Source organism: Metarhizium acridum (genome assembly GCF_019434415.1).
Source record: "Metarhizium acridum strain ARSEF 324 chromosome Unknown scaffold_29, whole genome shotgun sequence".
In the NCBI taxonomy this organism is placed as follows: Eukaryota; Fungi; Ascomycota; class Sordariomycetes; order Hypocreales; family Clavicipitaceae; genus Metarhizium; species Metarhizium acridum.
Genome location: NW_027094017.1, coordinates 2,198,851 through 2,220,102, shown reverse-complemented (window position 1 = coordinate 2,220,102; position 21,252 = coordinate 2,198,851). Strand labels below are relative to the sequence as shown.

At 53.0% G+C, this 21,252-nt stretch overlaps 4 protein-coding genes across 6 annotated transcripts; all 4 read right to left on the bottom strand.

The window, feature by feature from the left end:
• Positions 1 to 409: 409 nt before the first annotated feature.
• Positions 410 to 1,435, bottom strand: J3458_004766 (uncharacterized protein; the record flags this gene model as incomplete). The annotated part of the gene is made up of 1 exon (XM_007811265.2): positions 410 to 1,435. The coding sequence occupies one exon, from the start codon at positions 1,433 to 1,435 to the stop codon at positions 410 to 412; it is 1,026 nt and encodes a 341-aa protein (XP_007809456.2).
• Positions 1,436 to 9,175: 7,740 nt separating this feature from the next.
• On the bottom strand, positions 9,176 to 12,403 carry J3458_004765 (uncharacterized protein). Of its 3 annotated transcripts, XM_066118402.1 has the most exons (5): positions 12,217 to 12,403; positions 11,744 to 12,145; positions 10,490 to 11,564; positions 10,220 to 10,393; positions 9,176 to 10,059 (listed from the first exon to the last, which is right to left on the bottom strand). In XM_066118402.1, the coding sequence occupies exons 2-5, from the start codon at positions 12,109 to 12,111 to the stop codon at positions 9,436 to 9,438; spliced, it is 2,241 nt and encodes a 746-aa protein (XP_065977006.1). In that variant the 5' UTR covers positions 12,112 to 12,145; positions 12,217 to 12,403; the 3' UTR covers positions 9,176 to 9,435. The 3 variants fall into 3 exon arrangements, with proteins under 3 accessions (XP_065977006.1, XP_065977008.1, XP_065977007.1); XM_066118404.1 differs by having other exon boundaries at positions 9,176 to 10,393; XM_066118403.1 differs by having other exon boundaries at positions 10,490 to 12,304.
• Positions 12,404 to 13,760: 1,357 nt separating this feature from the next.
• On the bottom strand, positions 13,761 to 14,117 carry J3458_004764 (uncharacterized protein; the record flags this gene model as incomplete). Its single annotated transcript, XM_066118401.1, has 1 exon — positions 13,761 to 14,117. One exon carries the CDS (start codon positions 14,115 to 14,117, stop codon positions 13,761 to 13,763), a length of 357 nt encoding a protein of 118 aa, XP_065977005.1.
• A 564-nt stretch (positions 14,118 to 14,681) lies between these two features.
• PDE2 (3',5'-cyclic-nucleotide phosphodiesterase) lies at positions 14,682 to 17,656 on the bottom strand (the record flags this gene model as incomplete). The annotated part of the gene is made up of 4 exons (XM_007811263.2): positions 14,682 to 15,770; positions 15,868 to 16,460; positions 16,536 to 17,372; positions 17,485 to 17,656. 4 exons carry the CDS (start codon positions 17,654 to 17,656, stop codon positions 14,682 to 14,684), a joined length of 2,691 nt encoding a protein of 896 aa, XP_007809454.1.
• Between the last annotated feature and the right edge of the window lie 3,596 nt (positions 17,657 to 21,252).

Below are 21,252 nucleotides of genomic sequence, written 5' to 3'. Positions count from 1 at the left end.
GGAAATAGTAGTAATCGAAGAACATATTCCGAATCTCAAGCGTGCAATCGCTCGTGCAGTCGCTATGTCGCTGGTAAAAGGACAGGGGCCACGCCAAGACCAAGAAATGCACAGAAACAAGAAAAGAGTAACGCAGCAAAACTTTCAAACCGCTTTGTCTCCCCGAAGAGTGGGTATTTGTCGAGCTTGTTCGAACTCCGTTCCCAATGCAAAAAAAGAAAAACGCCGATCTCAAATGCCGTTTCGATAATGGTTGTCTATGTCGCTGTGTATCAGAGCCTTGTGCGGATGATTGCTTCTAAACTTATTCCCCAGGTCCCGAGAAACATTAAATAGGGCGCAACGGCTCAGTGGCCTATTAAGACGTCGTCACTGCTGGATAACCGTCCCCCGTGACCGGTTGTGGTTGTCACATTATCGTCGCATACTCCTGGTACCGATCCCAACCGAAGCCACCCATGCCAACGCTGACGCCGCATTGCGACGAAGCAAGCATGCTAGGCAAAGGTAGAGCTGCAGGCATGGGGGCGGTCATGGGCGGTGAGGTGAAGTAAAGAGCAGCTGTAGCGTGCGGTTGAGTGAAGGCCGGGTTGGGCGAGGGCATCTGGAGTTCGTTCATGCCCATGGTAGCCCACATTGGAGGGTTGTTGGACTCAGCCGATGTCGAGGGCACACTTGGACTCGACGGCAGGACTCGCCAGGGTTCGACGGCAGGCAGAGAGCTGGGCATTGTCGGCTGCGATGACCACATGTTGTTGACGGGAGAGCTGGGGAGGAGAGGAGGCTGGCGCACAACGTCGACGACGCGAGGGGGTGGAGGCAGCAGAGGCTTCATCAACCCGATGAGGCTGTTCCTCACTTCTTCACTCTTGCCACACAGCAGCTCGCCTGCTCCCTCCTCTTCAAGCCCTTCCAAAGCGCTTACGTGGGTGCGGTAGACAAACTTGTTGATGGCCTGGACAAAGTCTTGGTGGAGCTTTTTGCACTGTTGCTCCTTTTCCGACCAGTCGTAGGTGTTGGCCTTGGCATCAGCGCAGTGGACCTTCTCGTGGTGGTCGACCAAGGCGTCGATGGTATCGGTTGTGAGTTTATAGGCGACTTCGTTGCGCAGGACCATGTCAACGTGAACAATGTAGGCCTCGATGTGAACTAATCGATAGCTGAAGAGCTCCTCGAGAGGCTCCTTGGGCATTTCGGCTTCGGGAAGTTTAGGCAGCATGACGGAAGCGAGGGTCCAGATGGCGTTGGGTGATGACAGGGTTTCGGTCAGGCATCTTTGGTGTTGAGGGACGCTGTTGAGTGGACGCTTCACTTTGTTGACGCGCTTCAAGGTCTGCGTGAGCCAAGGCTCGACCTTGGAGCCCAAAACGACATTGACTGAAGATGCCCTCGGGGCAAAGGCGGCGGCCGAAGCCGGAAGGAGTTGGACAGGCATTCGGAACCGTGAGGCCGTATTGGTCGTAGGGGCGGCGTCGTCGCAAACGGCCGAAACGTGGCGGGGTTCAGCTTTGTTCTGGCGGTACACCGAGGGAGGGGCGGGCCGGCGGCAGGTGGGAACGGAGGAGGAGGGGACGGGACGACGACGAAAAGCACTCTGCGAGGAAACAGAAAAAGACAGTGATAAGAAAAGGAAATGGAGGCAACGGAGCCGAGCAGGGAGTGCCGAGAGCGGTTGGCTTTATGAAGGGATCGCCTGCTGACGGCCGCAGCCAGGAAGAAGAGAAAGGCGGACGAGGGTGTCGTGAGGAGAGAAGAGGAGAGAGCCGGCGACGGGAGGGTGGCGGCGGTGGGGAGATATACTTTGCTCCAGAGTTGTGCACCTGGAGTGAGCGCCAGGCGCGAGTGGCCTGAGGGCCTGAGGGCCAGGCGGGCTTCTGCACCTCTGCAGGTCTGCAACCAGCGCTCAGCAACTGCACCTGCACCTGCACCAGACCTGGGCACCAGGAAGGGCTCAGATGTCCGGCCAGCCACCCATCGATCGGGACTAGCACGGTCGACCAGCGGCATTGCAGCACGGAAGAGTAGTCGGTGGGTATAGCGAGTTACCAGGGACGGAGTGCCCCAGGGCCTGCCCTAGCTCGCAGACAAGAATAGCTCCCTTTCCTGAAAGTGACATGGAGTGGCTGTGGCTCGGCACGGTGGTTTAGCAGCAGCCACAGTTGGGCCCCGCCGCTCGTGCTCACCACATGTGCAGACTTCTTCTTCCATGTCTTCATGCTTTAACAGATCCGGTTGATAACATTGAACCTGGACAACAGCTTCACGCCTGGCGCCTGGCATGTCCGCCTCGTCTTTTCCAGCATGGGAAAGGCCGGCAAGCCCGGCAAGGCCTCCGCGGCCCGGTTTTACCCTCGCCAACGCAAAACGTCGCCATCCATATCCAAGCCGCCGACTATCCCCATCCCCATCCACAATCCACCTGGCCCGAGGCCATGCAAAAGCCATGACTGATCTTTTTTTTTTCCCTCTTGGTCACGGCATTTGGTACTACTGCAACGTACGGGTCCACCATTATGCAGTCGTGTTTTCAAGCTACCAGCACCCAGTACTACCTCCGCGCGCTCAATCATGGCTGTGCTTTCGACCTGCACGTCGAGCCTCCTCCAGACACGAATATCGGCCGCACACCCCCCTTGCCCCCCTTGCCCCCTTCACCCGAGAAATCCTTTCTTCGGGCGCCCTCATGCGGCGTGTGCGTCGCATCACGGCCAAGGCGTGTAAGTCTCGTCCTGCCTTGATCTTGTCTAGCTGAAAGCTGCATCGGAGCGCCACACACGCGCCATTGCTCAACTGGCCATGGGATGACTGCATTGTATGTATGTCCGCAGCTTCGGCCCATGTGCATGGCCTTGGGGACCAGCCCAATGCACCCTCAAACTGCCAAAGTGGCTCACTTTGCCGGGCCAGCAGAGGTTGTGACAAGGCGAACAGGTTCTCAAGTCTACGAGCAAAGACACTGGTGCTCTTGGAGTCTCGGACCTTGTGTTAGACATGGAGTGATTGCGCCCATCCAAAGGATTCATGGCCGAAGTGAGAGACGAGCACGTGCTTTTGTTTGTTTTACATTAGACTACTGTGAGCCAACCCGGGAGGTTAGACTGGCCTCAACACAGCCAGCCACTTGCTCCTTCACAGACGGCGCATAAACAACCATTCTATGGCTTGTTTTTCTCTTGAAGAGTCATCCATCTACCAAGCTGTGCAAGACGTGGCTTAACCTGTCCCCAGCCAGCGGCTGCTGAAGACGACCGTTGTCGTTGGATGTGACGCCTCCCAGACACACCAAAATCCAATACCACCTCGCTCGGCGCTTCATCCAACACGGCACATGGTATGGAGTAACGAAGACATCTGACATCTTCCATGGCTCCGAATTCTTCTCTCACTGGCCCATTCTTGTGTGTTTTTTAACTACATATCCTACTCTCCTCTCTACATTATGCTGCTTCTCGTCCTAGGACGGAGCAGTCAACCCCCAGCCTTGCCCCTTCTTGTAGTTATACCTTGCCTCCAAATATGAAAAGTGATACCTATACCCCCTTTCGAGTATTTGTGTTGCACTCCTTGCCTCCTTTTCGAAGAGGAAGCTTGCGCGGCCATCGGTCCGGGCTTACCTGGACCAACAAGAAGGAGGGCAGCCATATCCACGCCCTTCATACCGCCCCATATCCAATACTTGTAGGCCCATTCGGGAATTATGCAGATAAACTAGCGGATTTTTGGCTATCCATGGTGAGATTTAGGGGGTGTGAAAGCACATCCTGCACATCCGTCTCCTGTTCTGCCCTAACCACGGCATAGTTGAACGGGATGATGGATTTCGCAAAGTCAAACTTGACTGATTGCTGTTGGACTAGTGTCACATACGTTGAATATTTAGTCTAGATACCCCCTTGGGTTTTCAGATCATGAGAAAACATTGCCAGCTTGCTTTTGGGTCATTAATGCGTCTTGACTTGTGCCTGGGATCGCCACCTCACCCACATGGGAGCGTCCGGGTACGCGCCGAATGCGTACTTACAGCGGAAATGAGCCTTGGCTAGCGGACCATAAGAGGCCGTCGGCTTCTTCAGCCTTTAAAAGTGACGCCGCTTTGTTATCCAAGCTTCTTGTCCCGAGATCGTTTCCGGGTCCGTAAGAGCCGACAGTTCCTCGTCAATATCTGGCCGTCGAAATAGGTACGTAGTCTTCATATATGTACTTGCTTAGCTACTCATTAACTGTGCCCTGGGGGCGTGAGCATGACGTGCATATTGGCTACATATTACATGTTATGTGTTGTATAGAAGTTATGCAGGTTTGAAATGCGCATACGATCCCAGTCCTTACTAACATCAAACGGAGGCCGAATGCGAGGGCGCCATTTCGAGCCCTCCTATCTCAGGGTTAACAGAGAAAAGTTAGTCGTCTGCTATGCGCGGGGCGACCAGGCATGCAATACAACAAGTTGAGAGAATGGAGTTTGATGTTTTGGTCAATAACCACTTGGCGGCTAGCCCCTGGGCATTCACTTGACTAGCAGTTCCTTGAATCGACTGTCAGTAATCTCGACGGCTTCGACGGGTCGCTCTAGGGAGAAGCCGCTCGGGTGGCGTGTGTATGGCACATCCTTGGAGACTAAAGAGCACCCCGGATTTCCATCAGCCCGTTTCGTCGATAATGTCAGGTCCTGGGATGTGGTTGGACAAGGGCAATCGAGACTCGACAGAGCTAATGCACCGACCAAGGGGAATGGGCTGCTTATTGAGTTTGGAATAAGGAGAGAGTGTGCTAGTACGGGTAAGGGAAATTGGGAAAAGGCGAGTAATAATCATGCCGCTGATGTTGAGGGAATAGGCCAATGCAAGCAAGTAGACTGAGTAGAATGATAGCCATCCATGTTCCCTTTCCCTAGCGGCGGGTGAGAGGTGAGGCGCAAAACGCTTTTGACCGTTGATTGGCTGGATTTTTAAGAGCCAGAACAAGTCAGTGGAGGTGCCAGTGGAGTTGAACTCTCACTTATGGAGAGGTTATTGTTGATTGGCCAGGTTTCAGACGACAGAAGCCAATCATAGTGTCAGGCGTCAACTCGATAGCTTTGAGGCTTTGGCAGGGAGTCAAGGACCCATTCAAGTACTGTACTCCTTTGGAGATGGAACACAAGGGGGTGTGAGCCAGGAAAACCAGTGTCCATGGGAGCAAGGCAACGTTGGAGCAGAAATAGGCAAAACCTCCGTCGTGCGTGTCCCAGATGGTGAACTGAAATACCGAATCAGATGGGTCTTGGATTTATTAACATGGGCACTTATCAGCCCAACCGCAGCCCTATGACTTCCAAGTTGGGAAATCTGAGCTGTAGGATGATCGCTGAGATGGGAACTTCTGTCCTTCTTCGGCGCCTGCTCGGTGAAGATAGACTTTGCTTGTTCGGGGGTCACTGTTAACTTAGTGTAGTGGGATATGAGTTTTTTTCGGTTGCGGGCGTAGGTGACTCGGCTGAGGATGGAATAATACCCGTTAATAGTATTCATGCACCTCGCATGAGGGGTGTGACCGTGCTCATGGCCCAAAACTTCAAGCTTCATATCAAGATATGTCCTTGGCGTTTTGCCCCTTGGGTGTCTACGGTTGCGTAACTAGTTGGGAGCCTATGAAATTCGGGTGGGTTTTGGCTCGTCAGAAGATATGGCACCGGCCTTCGAAGTTTCCTCGCGAGTCTGTTGGCAAGATTGTACAGGCCACTGTTGGTATCAAACGCGGACAGTGAGCTTCGGAGCAGGGTGTGGGTAGAAGAATGGCAGAGCCCGAAGATATCTGATCATGGTCATGTTCATGCTCGCAGTTTGACAGGATTCGTCCCGCAGGCTGGCATGAGCGCATGTGGTGTACAAATGCAAGTGTGAGAAGTGATCAATGTATGTACCAGGCACGAAGAGGAGTCGGGTCAGTTTGTTGGTTCCGCGATTTTGGCGTTCGAGGAAGGAGCGACAGGCACCGACAGGAGCGTGAGGTTGTCTGGAATTGAGGCAATCAAGAAACCAGACGGCTCCACCAACCTGCATGCAGCTCCAGTGCACTCATCGATAATATTTAGCTTTTTCATCAAAAGAGTCGATCGACGGGGTAATTGCCGAGTAGTTAGTCGGCCAACCGTCTGTTTTTACTTTTTTTTTTCTCTCTCAAGACCCCTGAAATCCATCCAACAAGTGAAGGAAGAGAGGGCGCGTGGAGATCAAAACAACACCTGAGGTACGGCGTACAGCCTTTGGCAAAACATGTCTAGTATTAACCACGCCAAGTACGGAGTACACACTAATGCAATACATTCTCTACCTAGATAGGTATCTGACTGACATGATAGTTCGTAATCGACGTGCATAATGACGGCTGAGAAACCCGCTCAGCAATATTTAGCTAATACCAGGTTGCGTGTCGCCACCACAGAGCCAGTCGTACCAAACAGGAGGTTCTCGTGCAATGCATCCAGTGCTCAACTGCTGTCCTTTGATGCCACCATTCTTTTTGGTCCGACTCCACCACTCTGCTGCGCAATTTTGAAGTGCCCAGGTGCCTTGCCGACTGTGTTGCAGGTTCACGCTATGGTATGGTGACGCAGCATTCGACACCCTGTTGCCTGTCTGACGGGCATGAGAACCACAGGACTGGACACGAGCTGGCTCACGACAATCCGAGGTGGTACGTCAACACTTGATTCCTCATAGGACAGAGATTCTCCTCTTTCAACACATTGGGTGAGCCATGGGCTGTGTGGCATCCTCAGGCGGTCGCAGCCGTTACCAGCACGGAGAGAAAAGACACATGAAGACCGCAACAACTCACAAAGGAGGGCAGTCCCCAGAACGGCACAAGAATGGATTGCGCCAATTCAATTTATTGAGTGCTCTATCTGTTTTGCGCCAACAAAGGCCACAATCTCGGTACAACCGCACCCAGCCTGCATGTGTACGATAATTTCTGTTTCTTTGCGTCAACAGTCGCCAAGGTCACGAGTCATTACCGATATATTTCTGCGTCTCTCCCCTTCTGCAGTTTGGGCTGGCTATCCTTTACTGAGGACTATTGACTGACTGGGAGAGATTCGGGAGCCATGTGCCTCTGAACCTTTCTAGGTCACGAAGACTTCCCGACCAGTTCAGTCATCGCCGTGAATGCCTGCGTCGCTTTGACAGGGCAAGCCCATGTAGCATGGCTGCTTCGCTTCAAGTTGAAGACTCCCTACAGGCCATTCCGCTCTTGGACCCCGTGCTCCATCATGTGAAGGGCAGATATGCCCAGCCATATCTTGACACGTCTTCTACATGGCAGCTGTTAAGGTCCTGGGTCTTTGATGACGCCGCCCTCGCCCTCGGCTCGACTAGTACAGCGGTACGTGGTGGCACAGGTGATTCACTTGCCACGCCGAGGGTTCATGATTAATGCTAGATGCTACGGCCACGGCCAAGTACTGCGCGCATCAACAGAGAGATTGATGCGAAAGTCAAGGGATCCCACTTTAGGTACAACGATATGACTTACAATGCCAAACGGAAATGCTCCGCAGTTACGGAGTATATGCATGCGTAGAAGAGACACCAGCCACACACACTCTGGATCCTCGACAGGGATCTGTCGGCTTTTAGAGGCAGCCAACCAAGCCAAGTCTGAAGTTCAAAAATGGTTTCAGCATACTTTTTTTTTTCAGTGTGCTTGGCATGCTTGTTTAAACGGATCTAAGTTGCTGGGGCGCCAAAAATACAAGCGAACCTGCGCACCGATGTCTGCGGAGCTTGGCCTTGGTCAGCGCACCCAGGTACACGGAGTGCGGTACGGAGTACATCCAAAGACGTTTCCGAGTTGCAACGACGAGAATACACATCCTGAACTGCGGCGTGTTATCCTTGGGGAGCTGATCGAGTTCCCGCTTCTGTAGAATCAAGACCTCTCGGATAGTCCAACGCAGAGATATTTTCAGCTCCTTGAAGCATTGGAGACGGTGACGTTTTCCAAGTTTTACACCGACAGGTCGGACAAGCCGCTGCAGAGCGGCGTGGCTGTGCCTCTGTGGCGTCGCGGACGACAGTACTTCCCGAGAATAGAAACACAGCATTCCCTACTCCATCCGTACAGACAGAAGACAATCAACGTTGCAATGTGGGAGGGCCACGCACCGATCCCGAGGCAAAGGGAAGCTATCGAGACAGAGCCCCAGTCTGCCGGTAACCCAAGCGAAGCTTTTCCTTTACTGCAACTAGTAACTAACACTTGTAGTAGCTTTCGGAGTAGCATCTGCATACGGAGCCTGCATACTTGCAAGGAACCGACGACATATTCTTCTTGCTAAGCACCGGCCACACCACGGCTGAACTAACCAGACCCCTTCCGCACTTGCCTTTGACGACATGTTCGTGTTTCGGGATTATGGCAATAAAGATCGAGGAAACCACTGCCAGCGGAAAATGACGTAGGAGCCTGGTCTTGTCTGGCCCTGCTAGCCACCCTTGCGTGCCCTCAAAGTCCACCGCGTCCAGATGCCCACTTGTCACCTCGATCACGCGGCCTGCCAACTGGCCAAGACACAAAACGTCCTCGTGACCAGGATGATACCTGACCGCAAGTCCGGCGGTGTCTTTCCTCCAATTCTCGTGACCTAGTTCGCACAATGCCGTTTTCCAATAGGGGAGTGCAGGATTTTTCGACTTTGCCCTTTGAGCATTGCGTGTGGGATCCCATCCCAACCAACAACATGCAGCCAAACTTTTCGTCTAGGGTAGCCCTGGCTGGTTCACACAGGGGTTGAAGGGGCACGATTAAGCGCCAAGTGAAACATGCAGAATGTAATGTATAAGGTGTTAAGTTACCATGGCACCGAAAAGCCTGGTTTTTGGATCGAAGCGAGACGGATAATGTGCTGGTGCAAACCGCGTCGCCGGTCCGGAAAGCGACTCTCTCGCGGGCAGGCTTCGTTCCCTGCACAGGCGCAGCGTATGCCCTTGTTTCTCGATTGCCGCCTCACTGAGTTGTTGACGGCTTGACTGGCCACGAAAGGTTTTCTTCAAGCCACCGATGTGAATGTACATGATCCTTTTGCAATTTTCAGCTTTGATCCGTGAGAGGAACGCGTACCGTGACAAATATGTGTGCAGTCTTTACGTGAACTGTCCTGGGACCTGATATATCGCCTTACAGCGGAAGAAACGGCTAATCAAGAGAATATATTGTTTTTGCTACAAAATGCACGCTATCACACGTTAAACGGCGGTCCAACCACCCAACCCCAAGTTCGTCAACATCACCGCAGCTCATCGCCCGTCAAAACCGGCTCCCTATCTCGCTACCATCATGATTCCCTGACGTGCGCCCGGCCGCTTGCCTCATAACAACAGGTCAAGGCCTGAGCCTCTTCCAGATCCCCATTCACAACACTTTACCAGAGTCCAAGTCCCCCCCCCCATCTTTCTACCCTCCAGCCAATTCACTAGCGACGCCCCGCGAGATCCAGTCGGCCAAGGACATGACCGTAACCATGGGGTTGACACCACTGGCACTAGGGAAGACACTCGCGTCCGCGACGTACAAGTTATTCGCACCCCATACCTTGCCCTTCATGTCGACAACGCCAGTATCCTCGTCGGCGCTCATGCGACACGAGCCCATCTGGTGAGCCGACATCCACATCACAGTCGGGCCTTGGTTGTCGACCACGCGCAGCTTCTTGATCCAGGCGGCAAATTCGGGGTCGGTGAACTCGGGGTCCTTGCCGGCTTGGTGCTCAGCCTGTCGCTTGCCCCCGTCGCTGGCCACAAACGGCTTCAGGTGATTAAGGTGAGGCCTGATCTCGGTCGCGCCGGTGACGTAGCATATCTTGGCCAGGGCAATGATGCCCTCGATGGTGTGCTCGCGGTCAAAGTCAGATGTGTCGTACTGGACGCGTGGCGTGCCCTTTCGAGGGTCAGAGTATACGCGGCCGGTGTCGCGGTCCCGGGTTAGTACGATGAAGGTACCGATGTGCCGATACTTCAGTGCTAGTAATTTGGCGTCGATGCCGTCCCTCCATGTCTGTAAGGAGTATGTAGCGTATGGCTATAGGGTTAAACTGTCAGTATGGCTCTCTTGAATCTCCCCCCCCTTTTTCTCTCTCTCTTTCTTTCTCTTTTTCTGTTGCAGCTAAAAAGAGGGAAGTTGATTGTTTGCGAGAGCTTTTGACAGTTTCTCTCAAAACCAGTGGGAACCATTGACTTACAACGTTAACAACGGGTTCCAGCTTCACACCATGGCCCTTTCCGTCTAAATTCTCGAACTCGTCGACGTAAGATGTAATGATACCGCCTTCCCATGATGCCAGATCCTTGTTGCCAAAGATAGCGGAGACCAAGTTGACGGGATGTAGATGAAGGTGTTTTCCGACATTGGGGTTCTGGTGTTAATGATAAGAGCGTTAGCAGTTATTCAACGCCGCAAGAATTGGCCTCGGTTAAGAGATGTCCTGACGCATCCTACTATTCTCACTCACCTTGATACCGCTCTTGGTCAAAATAACCGGACTCCACATGGAACCACCAGAGATAATGACCTTCTTAGCCTTGATGACCACACGCCGCTGCGTTCGAGTGTTCTGTGGCGCATGTACGCCTCCATTCTCATCTCTAGCAGTCCATGTGCCTTCCACTCCAACAGCGGTGACGCCATCCTCTGCAAAAACAACTCTGTCCACAGCAAAACCTTCCATAAACTCAGCACCCGCGTCGCCGGCAGCCGGCAGCCAGGCCACCGAAGGACCTCTCTTCTCTGCTGAGCCACAACCAAGGTGACACTGGCCACAGTAGTGTTCCTTGCCGCCTGTATTTTGCTCAACAACTCCACCCTTCCAGCCAAGTTTCTGAGCTCCTTCTAGCAGAGCTTGGTTTCGCGGATTCTGGCGGATGGTATCCTTGCTGGCCCCAATGAAGTCCCAGACGCGGTCCATGCTGTCGTCAAAGTCGCTAGATGTGAATAGAGGCAGTCCGGCAGCAGCCCACTCCTCACGCACGTAGTCTTGTAGTCGGAAGCAGACGCTCCAGTTCACCGTGCCGCCGCCGCCCCAGCAGCCACCGCACGCGATTCCCATGCTTGACGAGTCCGAAAAGAAAACACCACCGGCGTCGTACAGATGATGAGAGCCGGACGCTTGTGTCATGGGAAGCTGGGACGGTGGGAAGTGGTAGCCCTTGTCAACAACAAGGACTTTATGGCCAGCCTCGGCGATGTTCTTTGCAGAGACAGCTCCTCCACACCCAGATCCGACAATGACGACGTCGGTGGTGATTTCGTGCACGCCGGTACCTGCAGGCGCCTGAACGAAGTTGTAGTCATATCCCTCAACAGGTTTCCAGTCCTTGGGAACGTCCGAGTAGCCAGAAATCTCCCTGAAGTAAGGGCTGTGGATGGCGTTTGCTTTCTGAGCCATTTGCGCAAGAGCCTTTGCCAGCACGCGCAAGGGAGTGAGGCGGGACGTGGCCCATGACTTGAGAATGGCTTCTCGAACCTTTGTTGGCTGCTGAGTGATTGGAGTCCAGTAACCGGTCAGAAGCATGCTCCCTGCATGACCACTATTGCGAGAGCAGATGGTCAGCAAGACTGCAGTTTGTTCACGGTTTGTATGTGATACAAGGGGGGTTTGTTTATCCGTATTCACCAGTCGACCTCGTTCGCCACATACAGGAAAGGCAAGATTGAAGAGGCTACTACGCTGCTTGTGAAAGTTGCTTCCACTTCCACTCCCACTTACCCGAGGAGATTCAAGATCTTGATCAGCTGGTTCCTCTGGGGAACGATGGCGAGAGATCGCAGGCAATCGTCACGGAAGTTTTCATCTTGAGAGGGGCGAAATTCGAGATACTCCTTGATCTTGAGTCTCGAAGGAGGATTCGAGAGGGCGGCAGTGCAGTCGTCGATGAGAGCTTCGAATTCAGTATCGGACAGTAGAATGCCAGAGTTTTTGTCTTTGACATCAGAAGAGGTAGTTGAGGTGATGCAAGGTAATACACCGTCTAGAAGAGCGTAGAGGGTTTCCCATTGAGCGTCCGTCATGAAGTCCTTGGCCGGGGCATCGGGCAAGGGGGTGGGTGTGGGAGCCCCAATGTCAATTGCGTCCATGGCGTGGGTTTGAAGGCCAAAGAACAAGAGGAAGCTGGAGGGAGTTGGATCGGAAACAGGGTCAGCGGCATGACGGGAACTTTAAAAAGGATGGAGGTGGCTGACACAAATTAACTACCTAGCTCAAGGTACGGGAGGATGGAGTACGGAGACGGGAGCAGGTGGACTTTGACCTCAGGAAGCCTGTCGCCAGTAGTGGGGCCAGCCATCAAGCCTGAAGATTAATGTTTCGAAAGTACTGACAGCATGAGGCCACAACCACAAAAGACGGAGACGTGCAACGAGGAAAAAGAATAATGATAACTACGCGCCAGACAGTCGAGATCAAGCGACAATGGCATGTGAAAACACGCACAAGATGTGGAGGAACGTCACCCTCTCGGTCTCCATGGCCTCTCTTGCCTCTTTTTGCCTCTTTGGCCCCTTTTGGCTCGTCAACCAGCACCACTAGTCGACATGAACCTTGCCCCGCGAAAGCCTCGACAGACTAGATGGATATCCCCGACGTTCCAATTCCTGATCTGACGGGGCATCGATCCACCAGTCCCTCCGTGTGGCCACCCCACCATCTCCCCATCTCCATCTCCCATCTACCATCCTTCGGAGCACGGTTACGGAGCAACTCTGCAATCCGCCTGGCCCGATTTGTTGCATATCAGTGGTTCAACCAAGCTTCGACAACAAATTGGCGAGCAAGAATCCTACGCATCCAGCAGCCTGTCACCGGCGCGTTGCACGACAGCAGCCCACTTAGCCAAGCATACACATGTCCTGCTCGTCCGCCTCTGCCTGTACTACGTCAATATGCTAGAAATACCGAAGTCTCAGTGTGTCGGCATTTCATAGATATTCCCCATTGCCACGTGCCATTAATAGTTAATATACCCACCAACCCAACCACCCATGGATGGAGAGGGGGCCAAGGGGGCAGCCAGAGTGTTGGTAGGAAGACAGCTTCGAGTTCGAACCTACCAAAGAAAGGCTCGACACCCTCGTGAATTCACACGGAGCCACTCTGAGATGGAAATACGTACTACTACTGTAATAGGTGCCTGGGTACTCCGTACCTACCGAGTAACTACCTAGGTAGGTGTTTGTGCAGAAGCAGGTTCCGGTCTTCCCGCCGTAAAAGTACCAGATCTTATAAATCACTACCCCAGCACCGTTAGCCCGTCCTCCGCAGGAACTCCCAGCCAATGCGAAGCAATTGCAGAAACCCCAGACTGTCCCCTCTGGCCCCCTCGTCTCTCCCATCCCCCCTCATGTCGAATTATGTCGTTACTCGGTCCCATACTCATTCAAGGCAAGCGCCTGAGCCCTGTCCGATGCAGCCCGGCGGCCGTCCCCTGACCCCGGTACTACTATCCCCAAGCCCACGACGAAAAAAGACAGCACAGCACTGAGACCTTGACCCCACATTTGCCTCGGCAGCTTCCCTGAAAGAATCCACCGACATGCTAAGATCGCCGCAGATTTCTCCATCGCCAGGCATCACAAACACATTCCAATTTTTCATCTTACTTTCAAGCTCTGCCGTCTCAGAGCCATTGTTGCTCCGGCCGGCCGCTCGCCACCAGCCCATTCATGCAACTGATCCTGGCTAATCTTGTTGCCCCATGTCATCAGCCGCCACTGGCCAAACGACACATTCACTTTGCTTGGTTTGCCACGTTACAAAGAGACCAAACTTGCTCCATGGCATAAACATCCAAGATTTGTATGTGGTATTCTTCCGTCGCCTCTATGTAACCTAGCTCCAAGGCAATCAATATCGCCAACCAATAGACCATGCAGACGTACCCTCCCTGTGCATCATATGCCTCATGAGGTAGAAATCCAGTCAAGAGGAGACGGTCCATGTCCCCTCTGCCATCCCCGGGTACCACGCCTATTCCCAAGACTAACCAACGTATAACAAGAGATGAGGAATTAACGCCATGTTTAAATGTCTCTGTCCCCCAGGCTCCCATTGTGAAAAAAAAACCAGAAAAATGTACACCTTCCATCTCCTCCTTCACTCGCAACGGTCTATGTCAAGACAGACCGTCAGTAATTATACAAACATGCAAACAAGACGAGGTCGAGAAAAGAAAAGGTGACAGCCTCCGAAGAGTCCATGGTAGTAAAGAACCAAAAGACAAAAAAGCGAGATGGAGAAAATCTTATGTACGCAGAAATCGAAGCAAACGTAGGATACCCCCGGATGCATGACCCTGCCATGGTCGTGGTATCCCGGCATATTAAGTCGCGCCTGGCCGTCAAATCCCGGCACCCATTTTTATCCCCAACCAAACAGATTAGAAGATGCCCGATCGGTAAAAAAAAAATACAATCCGTGCAAGGCTGAGAGAAATGTCATGACATGCCAAGTGATCTGGTAGACTCTCTGAATGCACCGCTGGGCCAACAATTACAAAATATCCTCGCACCTTTTCCGTGCAATCATTGTTTCGCTAGCTTAGTCGTGGTAAGCTGTGCGTAGTCTCGTCATTGTATCGCCTACGCTGTTGTCCTCTGTTCGGCCACACGGGCCCGTTGTCAAAAATCTTCCGTCTCGACCCATACATTGATCAACTGGTTGTGTCCGAGGCGGGAAGGGGGGGGCTTGATGCCTTATTCCTCCTGAAAAAAGGAAAGTCCTTCATCCTAAACCGACTCGATTTCTTCCTCAGAGACTTCCCTTCAGCCTTGACGATGCTGCCACCATGGCTCAGTTCGTCATCACCTGCTCCTGTATCACGGAGGACCGTGCCTGGAGACCCATGACTCGAGGTACTTGGAGGCGATATATTCAAGCCGGTAGCACTCAGTGTCCGCTCTATAGACTCGTTGCTTACGATGCTAGTGCCCTGGGTGCTTGGAGAGAGTGCCATCTTCCCGGTCGTGGCAGTTGTGGCTTGCGAGTGCCAGTCTCCGGCAATGGCACCGGAAGCACTGCCTTCGGTGGTTTCACTGCATCGCTGTCTTCCGAACTGTGCTGAAGCTTTGCTCTCTGTAGTGCCACTATCGCCCTGTGACCGGCAGTTAAAAGGGTCACTCTCAGCTAGCTCTCGCACGGCGTCGAAGGCAGATGTAGTTCCGTTGAGATCCTGGCGCGGCGCCGCAGTACCACGCGGAGGAACTTGAGCAGCAACATCAGCCGGCTCCTCGGGTGCAATTGGCGCCTGCTGCTCGACTCTGGCGACGACGTCGGCTACAACCTGCGGAGCTTCTCCTTTCTCCTCTGCTGCCCCATCAGTCAAGTTTTTGACCTGCTCAATCTTGACATCAGGTTGGCCTTCTGGGATGTCACGCTCGCCTGTAACACTCCTAGTCCTAGGCGAAAAGGTACCCTCTCCAACGCCCCGTCTTAACCTCTGTTCATCAGGAGACTGCCTTGCCTTTTCCTGTTGCACCTTTTGCTCGAAAAGTCTCTTATTAACTTCGAGTTCATCCACTGTGTAACGCATGGCTGGCATAATGTCTGCAACCCCTTGAAACAATGGGATAGCAAACATATTCATAAACCCAAGCTGGGCGTTGGACAATGATAGTATGTCCTTCTTAGGCTGTGCCATGAGCGACGATTTGATATCCAGCTCATCCTCCATAGATGCTTGCCTTGAAAACTCTTCGGAGAGAATGTGCATCCACCTTAGGGCTGTGTCGTGATGTCGAGCCTGTGATGGAATGAGTCAGCCTTGTTGACATGAAAAAGTCGGCGCACAGTGGACTGACAGAAAGCTGAGAAACACTTAAAGGACAAGAATCACTTACCACATTGCTGATGTCGGCGCATTTGATAAGCAGGGAGCACGCGAGAGCCTTATGATCCTCAAGCTGACGGCCGTTCCAGCCGTCGGTGCTATTATTATCCTGCAATCTTTCCTGTACATCACCGAGCTTCTTCATATAGTCGAAGTGAAGTCCCATGTCCGTCGCAAGAATCGAGCTAATCATGAGACTACGCATCTTCCTGTCTTCAAAGGCTGATGGCCAATACCGGCGAAGAATTTGGGAGTATGCGGCACAATGGAATGACTCCAAAACCGACCTGTCATTATACAGTTGTGCAAGTGGTGCATTTAATGTCGCCAGAAAGCCATTGTTGACGCCAGGATGGCCTACATCGTGACCAATGGCAGTGATGAGCAGCGTGAGGGCTTCGAAGGGACTCAAGAGTGCCGCAATCGGTGACTTCTCTGCAGCAGTGCCTTGCTGGCGGCCCGCTGGATATGGTGCGAGGGCTCCGATATGCACAAGAAAATTGAAGGTGGCTTGCAGGACATCCACAACGTGTCGGAAGTTGTGGTATGGGACAAAGCTGTTGTAGGCGGCACGGCAGGCGACAAGATAGCTAATCAGTTGATCTGTCGTGCAAAGCAAATTAGCACATCAATTTCTCACCCAAATGCAGGTGAGTGCCAGAGAAGACTGCAACGTACCTGCCGGTATCCGCCATGGCTCTAATTCAGGGTCAGCCAAAGCATGCTTGAACATAACCAGTGCGGCAACTAATAATTCATCATCGGAGAAGGAATGAGCGCAGAAGTGCCACCGACCCACGGCGTCTGCGATTTCGACTTGACGGGTCGAAGATACCGCAATGTGGGCGCTGGCAAGCTGTCCATCGTTGCTGTCCAGGCGGCATATACCATTCATGAGTCCGGATACCATAGCCTCGCGCAGGTATGCAAATGGCTTTTGTTCATTAACCCCGACCCAGGACCGCTTTCGACCTTTGGCGACCTCCATCAACGCTTGCTGCTCCCTGGTGGCGTCCCTGTGTGCTTTGTAGGCACAGATTTCAAGAGTAGTGATGCACTTGGAGCTGAGAGGGCTCATCAGGACATCAACGGCACCAAGATCCAGGCACGTTCTCATCAACTGGCGATTAGCGGCCAGAGTTGCTGGCGGAATTTGCACTGCTTCCGAAGCACCGTCAGTCATTTGGTGGCCGCCGTTGGGCACGCTTGTTTCAGGGTGGCTGATAATGGCCACGGGAACGACAAGTTTCGACATGTTGCGGAGGTGAACTTCGGTAATAATCTTTTGCAGCAAACCCAACCCGTATAACTCTTCATTAGGCGTGTGAATTTCGGAAGCATGAGCCATCGGAGGAGGCGTGGGGGAGGATGACCTGGATCGAGCATGCTGGTCTTGTATTTGGTCATCGAATGGTGTATCCAAAAGCACCAACGTTGGAATTATGTTGGTCATTGAGCCGTCTTGGAGCTGAAACAGGGTCGACAAACAGGCCGCGCCTGTACCACAGACATGAACTAAAAGAAATGAATTAGCACACGTTCAGAGCCATATTGGATGGGAAAGGGTGTGAAGGGTGAGGAATTGAAGGGTATCCGGTTCATCCCCGGGAACTAGAGCAAGACTCACCGTCGCCAAAGGTGTCAAGCAGTGGCTGCACAAGCTCTTTGGCACCATCGCAATTCCACCTGGTTTGAGCGTTGTCGTTGGCTGCATTGTTGGTATCAGGCGCCGCGCGTAGCAATCTATCCTCGCCAACGACGCGATTAACATAGATGACATTGCATGAAAGGCGGTCCATTGCGGCAACGGGAGGCTACCAGTCTCGCGACTGGAGCACGTTGCCCACAAAAGCAGGATTGTGTCAAGCGACAAATGGCAGGCTATGAAGATGCGGAAATGCGGCTGGACGCGAATCACGACTTCGAACCGTCTCGAGAGGAGGCACGACGACTATTGGTGTAATTCGAACCAGCGGCTCCGAGTTGATGGCTAGCTGTCCACAGGGTGAGAGCGGGAACTAGGGACAAAGTGAATTGCGTCGTCGTCGGGCAACGGTGTCGACCATACAAGGCAGTGTTGATGGGTGTCGGGTGGTGCAGACGGACGGAGGCTGCACAAAAGTGAACTCGACGCTGGGCCGTGACGCAATGAAACTATCGCGGACGGTTGTGAGCTGGTTGGCTGCTGGAAAGCCGAGTCGAATTGGGTCGACTGGGAGAGTTGCTGCCAAGACCAGGCTCAGATTCGGATCCAATGCCTCTAAGAGAAGTCTCTGCAAGCAAAATTGCGCTCGGTGGCGAGGAAGTCGCGCGACAAGGTGGGTGGCTTGTGGCTACACGGCGGCGCAGGAAATCGACGGTCGGGTGTGATTGAAGAGAGAGAGAGAGCGAGGTGAAAAAAAAAAGAGCCGACGAAAGGAGCGAGGCGGCGGATCAACAGAATGGAAGTTGGGAGGGAGAATGGAGAATGACGAATTGGACCGGGACGGGTGCGAGTGTGAAGAGAGAGGGAGAGAGTCGCAACTCTGCGTCGAGTGCCGACTTGTCGCACGTGGAGGGCGAGGGTGGTGTTGCGAGGCCACTGTGAGGGCCACACTGGAGGCATGGACAGCGAGGCGTGAAGAGGGCCAGAAGTCCAGAAGTCCAGACATGGAAGCCCAGAAGCCCGCAACTCGAAGTCTAGAAGGGCCAGCGAAGGACGACGGCGGTCTTTGAGTGGACGCGGAGGAGAGAGTGGGTTCTGGTGGACGGCGATGTGGGCAAAGCGACCAGTCGACCGTTTCGGGGGGAGGGGGCAGGGTCGAAGGCCAAGAAGGAATTCCAGAAACATGGAGCAGGCCCAACAATGGCGAATCGTAACAATATTCAAGGGCGCAGCGGAAGGGGGAGCGGGCCTGGACAAATCAATGGGATGGAGGAACGTGGAGGGTCTTGGGGTCTTGGGCCCCCCTCAGGCCCCGTCAAAGCCGCCCCATGCAAGCCATGGCGAGCACCCAAGCACCCAAGCACCTCAGCTGGCACCTTGGCTCCTGGCACTCAGCAGCCCTTGGAGCCGTTGATCCCGGCTGAAATGTTCAATGCTCGGTTAGATGTCATGTCAGGCTCGGGGCAGCACTCCTGCTGGCTGTCAGTTGTGAGTGCTCAACACTGGCAGGTGCAGCCGTCATCTTCAGCCGGGCCTCTCTTGCCCTAGGTAATACTACTTACCTACCTAAAGTAGGTAGGTGAGTTATTTAACCAAGGTGCTGGCAGTCGAGCCCAACAGAAACCTCCAGGGGTCCGACAAACCTTTTGATACTGGTGATGACCTTCTTTGGGCTTTCTCCTCCTCCTCCTCCTCCTCCTCCTCCTCCTTCTTTTGTGTACTCACCATGTGCTCTATACCGAGTTCCAGGTCCTGTTTGCCCTGCTCTCTACCCTTTGTCGGACACACTCCCCGACGCATTGACATTTCATAAAGGCACCATGTCCTTCTACAATACGAAGTACATACAGAGTAGCTGTGCCATCGACGAGTAATCTGGCGCTCTGGCCAAAACCATCCAAGCCCGGCACAATGCAGCTTATACAATATTTGCTGGAGTGCAGACGGACGACAAGCGTCTGAAGAGAAACCGGTCAGCTGCCGCCCGCAGTGCGCCTCTAATTCCTAATTCATTCTTGGGCAAGAGGAAGGCACATCTCGGGTGCATGGCTCGAATGGAATGTTGCGGCGAGGCGTTGCTAGTTCGCTGCAGTGGCGACTGGTTTGGCAGAGACTGGCAGAGATTGGCATATGTCGAGTGGTTGCACCACAGGTTGCCGTGTCACCATCGGGAAGTGAGGGACACAGAGCTCGGCAGAGTAACTTCAATGTTGCTAAAAGGCAACATATCCCGGCGATTACAGTTGCTAATTGATAGCGTGCCCCCTGCAGGCCCTGAACCAAGCATTTCCACAAAGTACTAACTTTGCTTACATACCTAGGTACTTACCTAGGCAGGCAGTAATCGCAACTGAGCTTCGAGCAAAGGAACAGTTACTGTTGCTGTTGAAAGTCGTCGTCTATTTTCCAAGGTTGATACCATCCTAGCAGGTGCTGATGAGATGAATGTCAGATCAATACGGAGTAATATGCACCAGATCAACAACCCTTTATCCTCGGTCCTCTGTCTTTCGTGTCTGGGAATGCGCATCCTTGCAACAGCGCCCGAGCGTTTGACCTCCACCTTGATTGGATTCAGTGTTCCAAGTCCGATGGGCGACCAACGATACACTTCGGCCTTCGCAAATTCTATCTAATACAATACAACAAAAGGAACGGTTTTGGGCCAGCATGACCGGATGGTCTCCCCTCCTCCCACAAAAAAAAAAAAAACAAATGAATTTGAAAACAGCCGAGGTCCCGGAAGGCCATCATGGGATCCAAAAAAAACCTGGGTCGAATATGGGACTCGGAGGGGCCGTGATGGATACATGACGAGGTTGAGGCACCGCAATGCCAAACTATGTTCTGCTTCCTCTCATTAATATTAGAAACTTGGTCTCTCCCTGGCCCATAAAACCAAAGAATACGGAGCACATAAAACATCAACGGCCCCATCTACCAAACTACAGCCTCTGTCAGAATTGGCATCATGACCGGGTGTCGGCCGGTCGGAACGGAGCCCTAGGTAAGGGATCGGAAAGGCCAAGTTATTATGTACAGAGTAAGTACAATGGGTATGTTGCTGCTTCTCTCTCACCCTACGCCAGTTGATGATACGAGCACAACTTGCTCAGTTGTCACTAATCGTACTCGATAGCGCCATTTTCTCGAGTACCGAAAGTGCTTGATTCCTACCTAGGTACCTACCTAGGCATGTGGGTATCCATAGGCACTCGAAGTAGCAACAACGAACTACCACTTCGCCCAGGTCGCCGACGTAGTATGTACAATACTTGGTATACGTACTCCGTACAGACCTACATACTGTCGACAAGGATTGCAGTAGGCAGCATGTGGACAGCAAGTGGGCAAGACGAACACACCATCGTCTCGGGGCAGTGAATCGGCTCAGCCGTTCCTACACGGCAGACCGGTGGCCGCGTGCGCACTACGGTTAATCTGGGAAGGCCAAAGGCAAAATTCGAACAAGGTAAAGGTGAGAGGAGAGGATGGACTTGAGTGACGAGCAAGTGGCATTTGCAGCAGTCAACAGGCGAAGATGTTAGTGTCCAGGACTACCGCACTCCATGTGCATTTGCCAGTCATTCATCCTATTTTTTTTCAATTCTACTCATACGCACTCCGTACTGCAGTCGGTATCTGGCATCCGCTGTCATGACAAAAGAGTCTGACTGAGCAGGAGCATTGGATGAATGAACCTCCATCACAGCCAGTGGCGTTGATGCGGCGGGCGCTATCGAGTCCAGG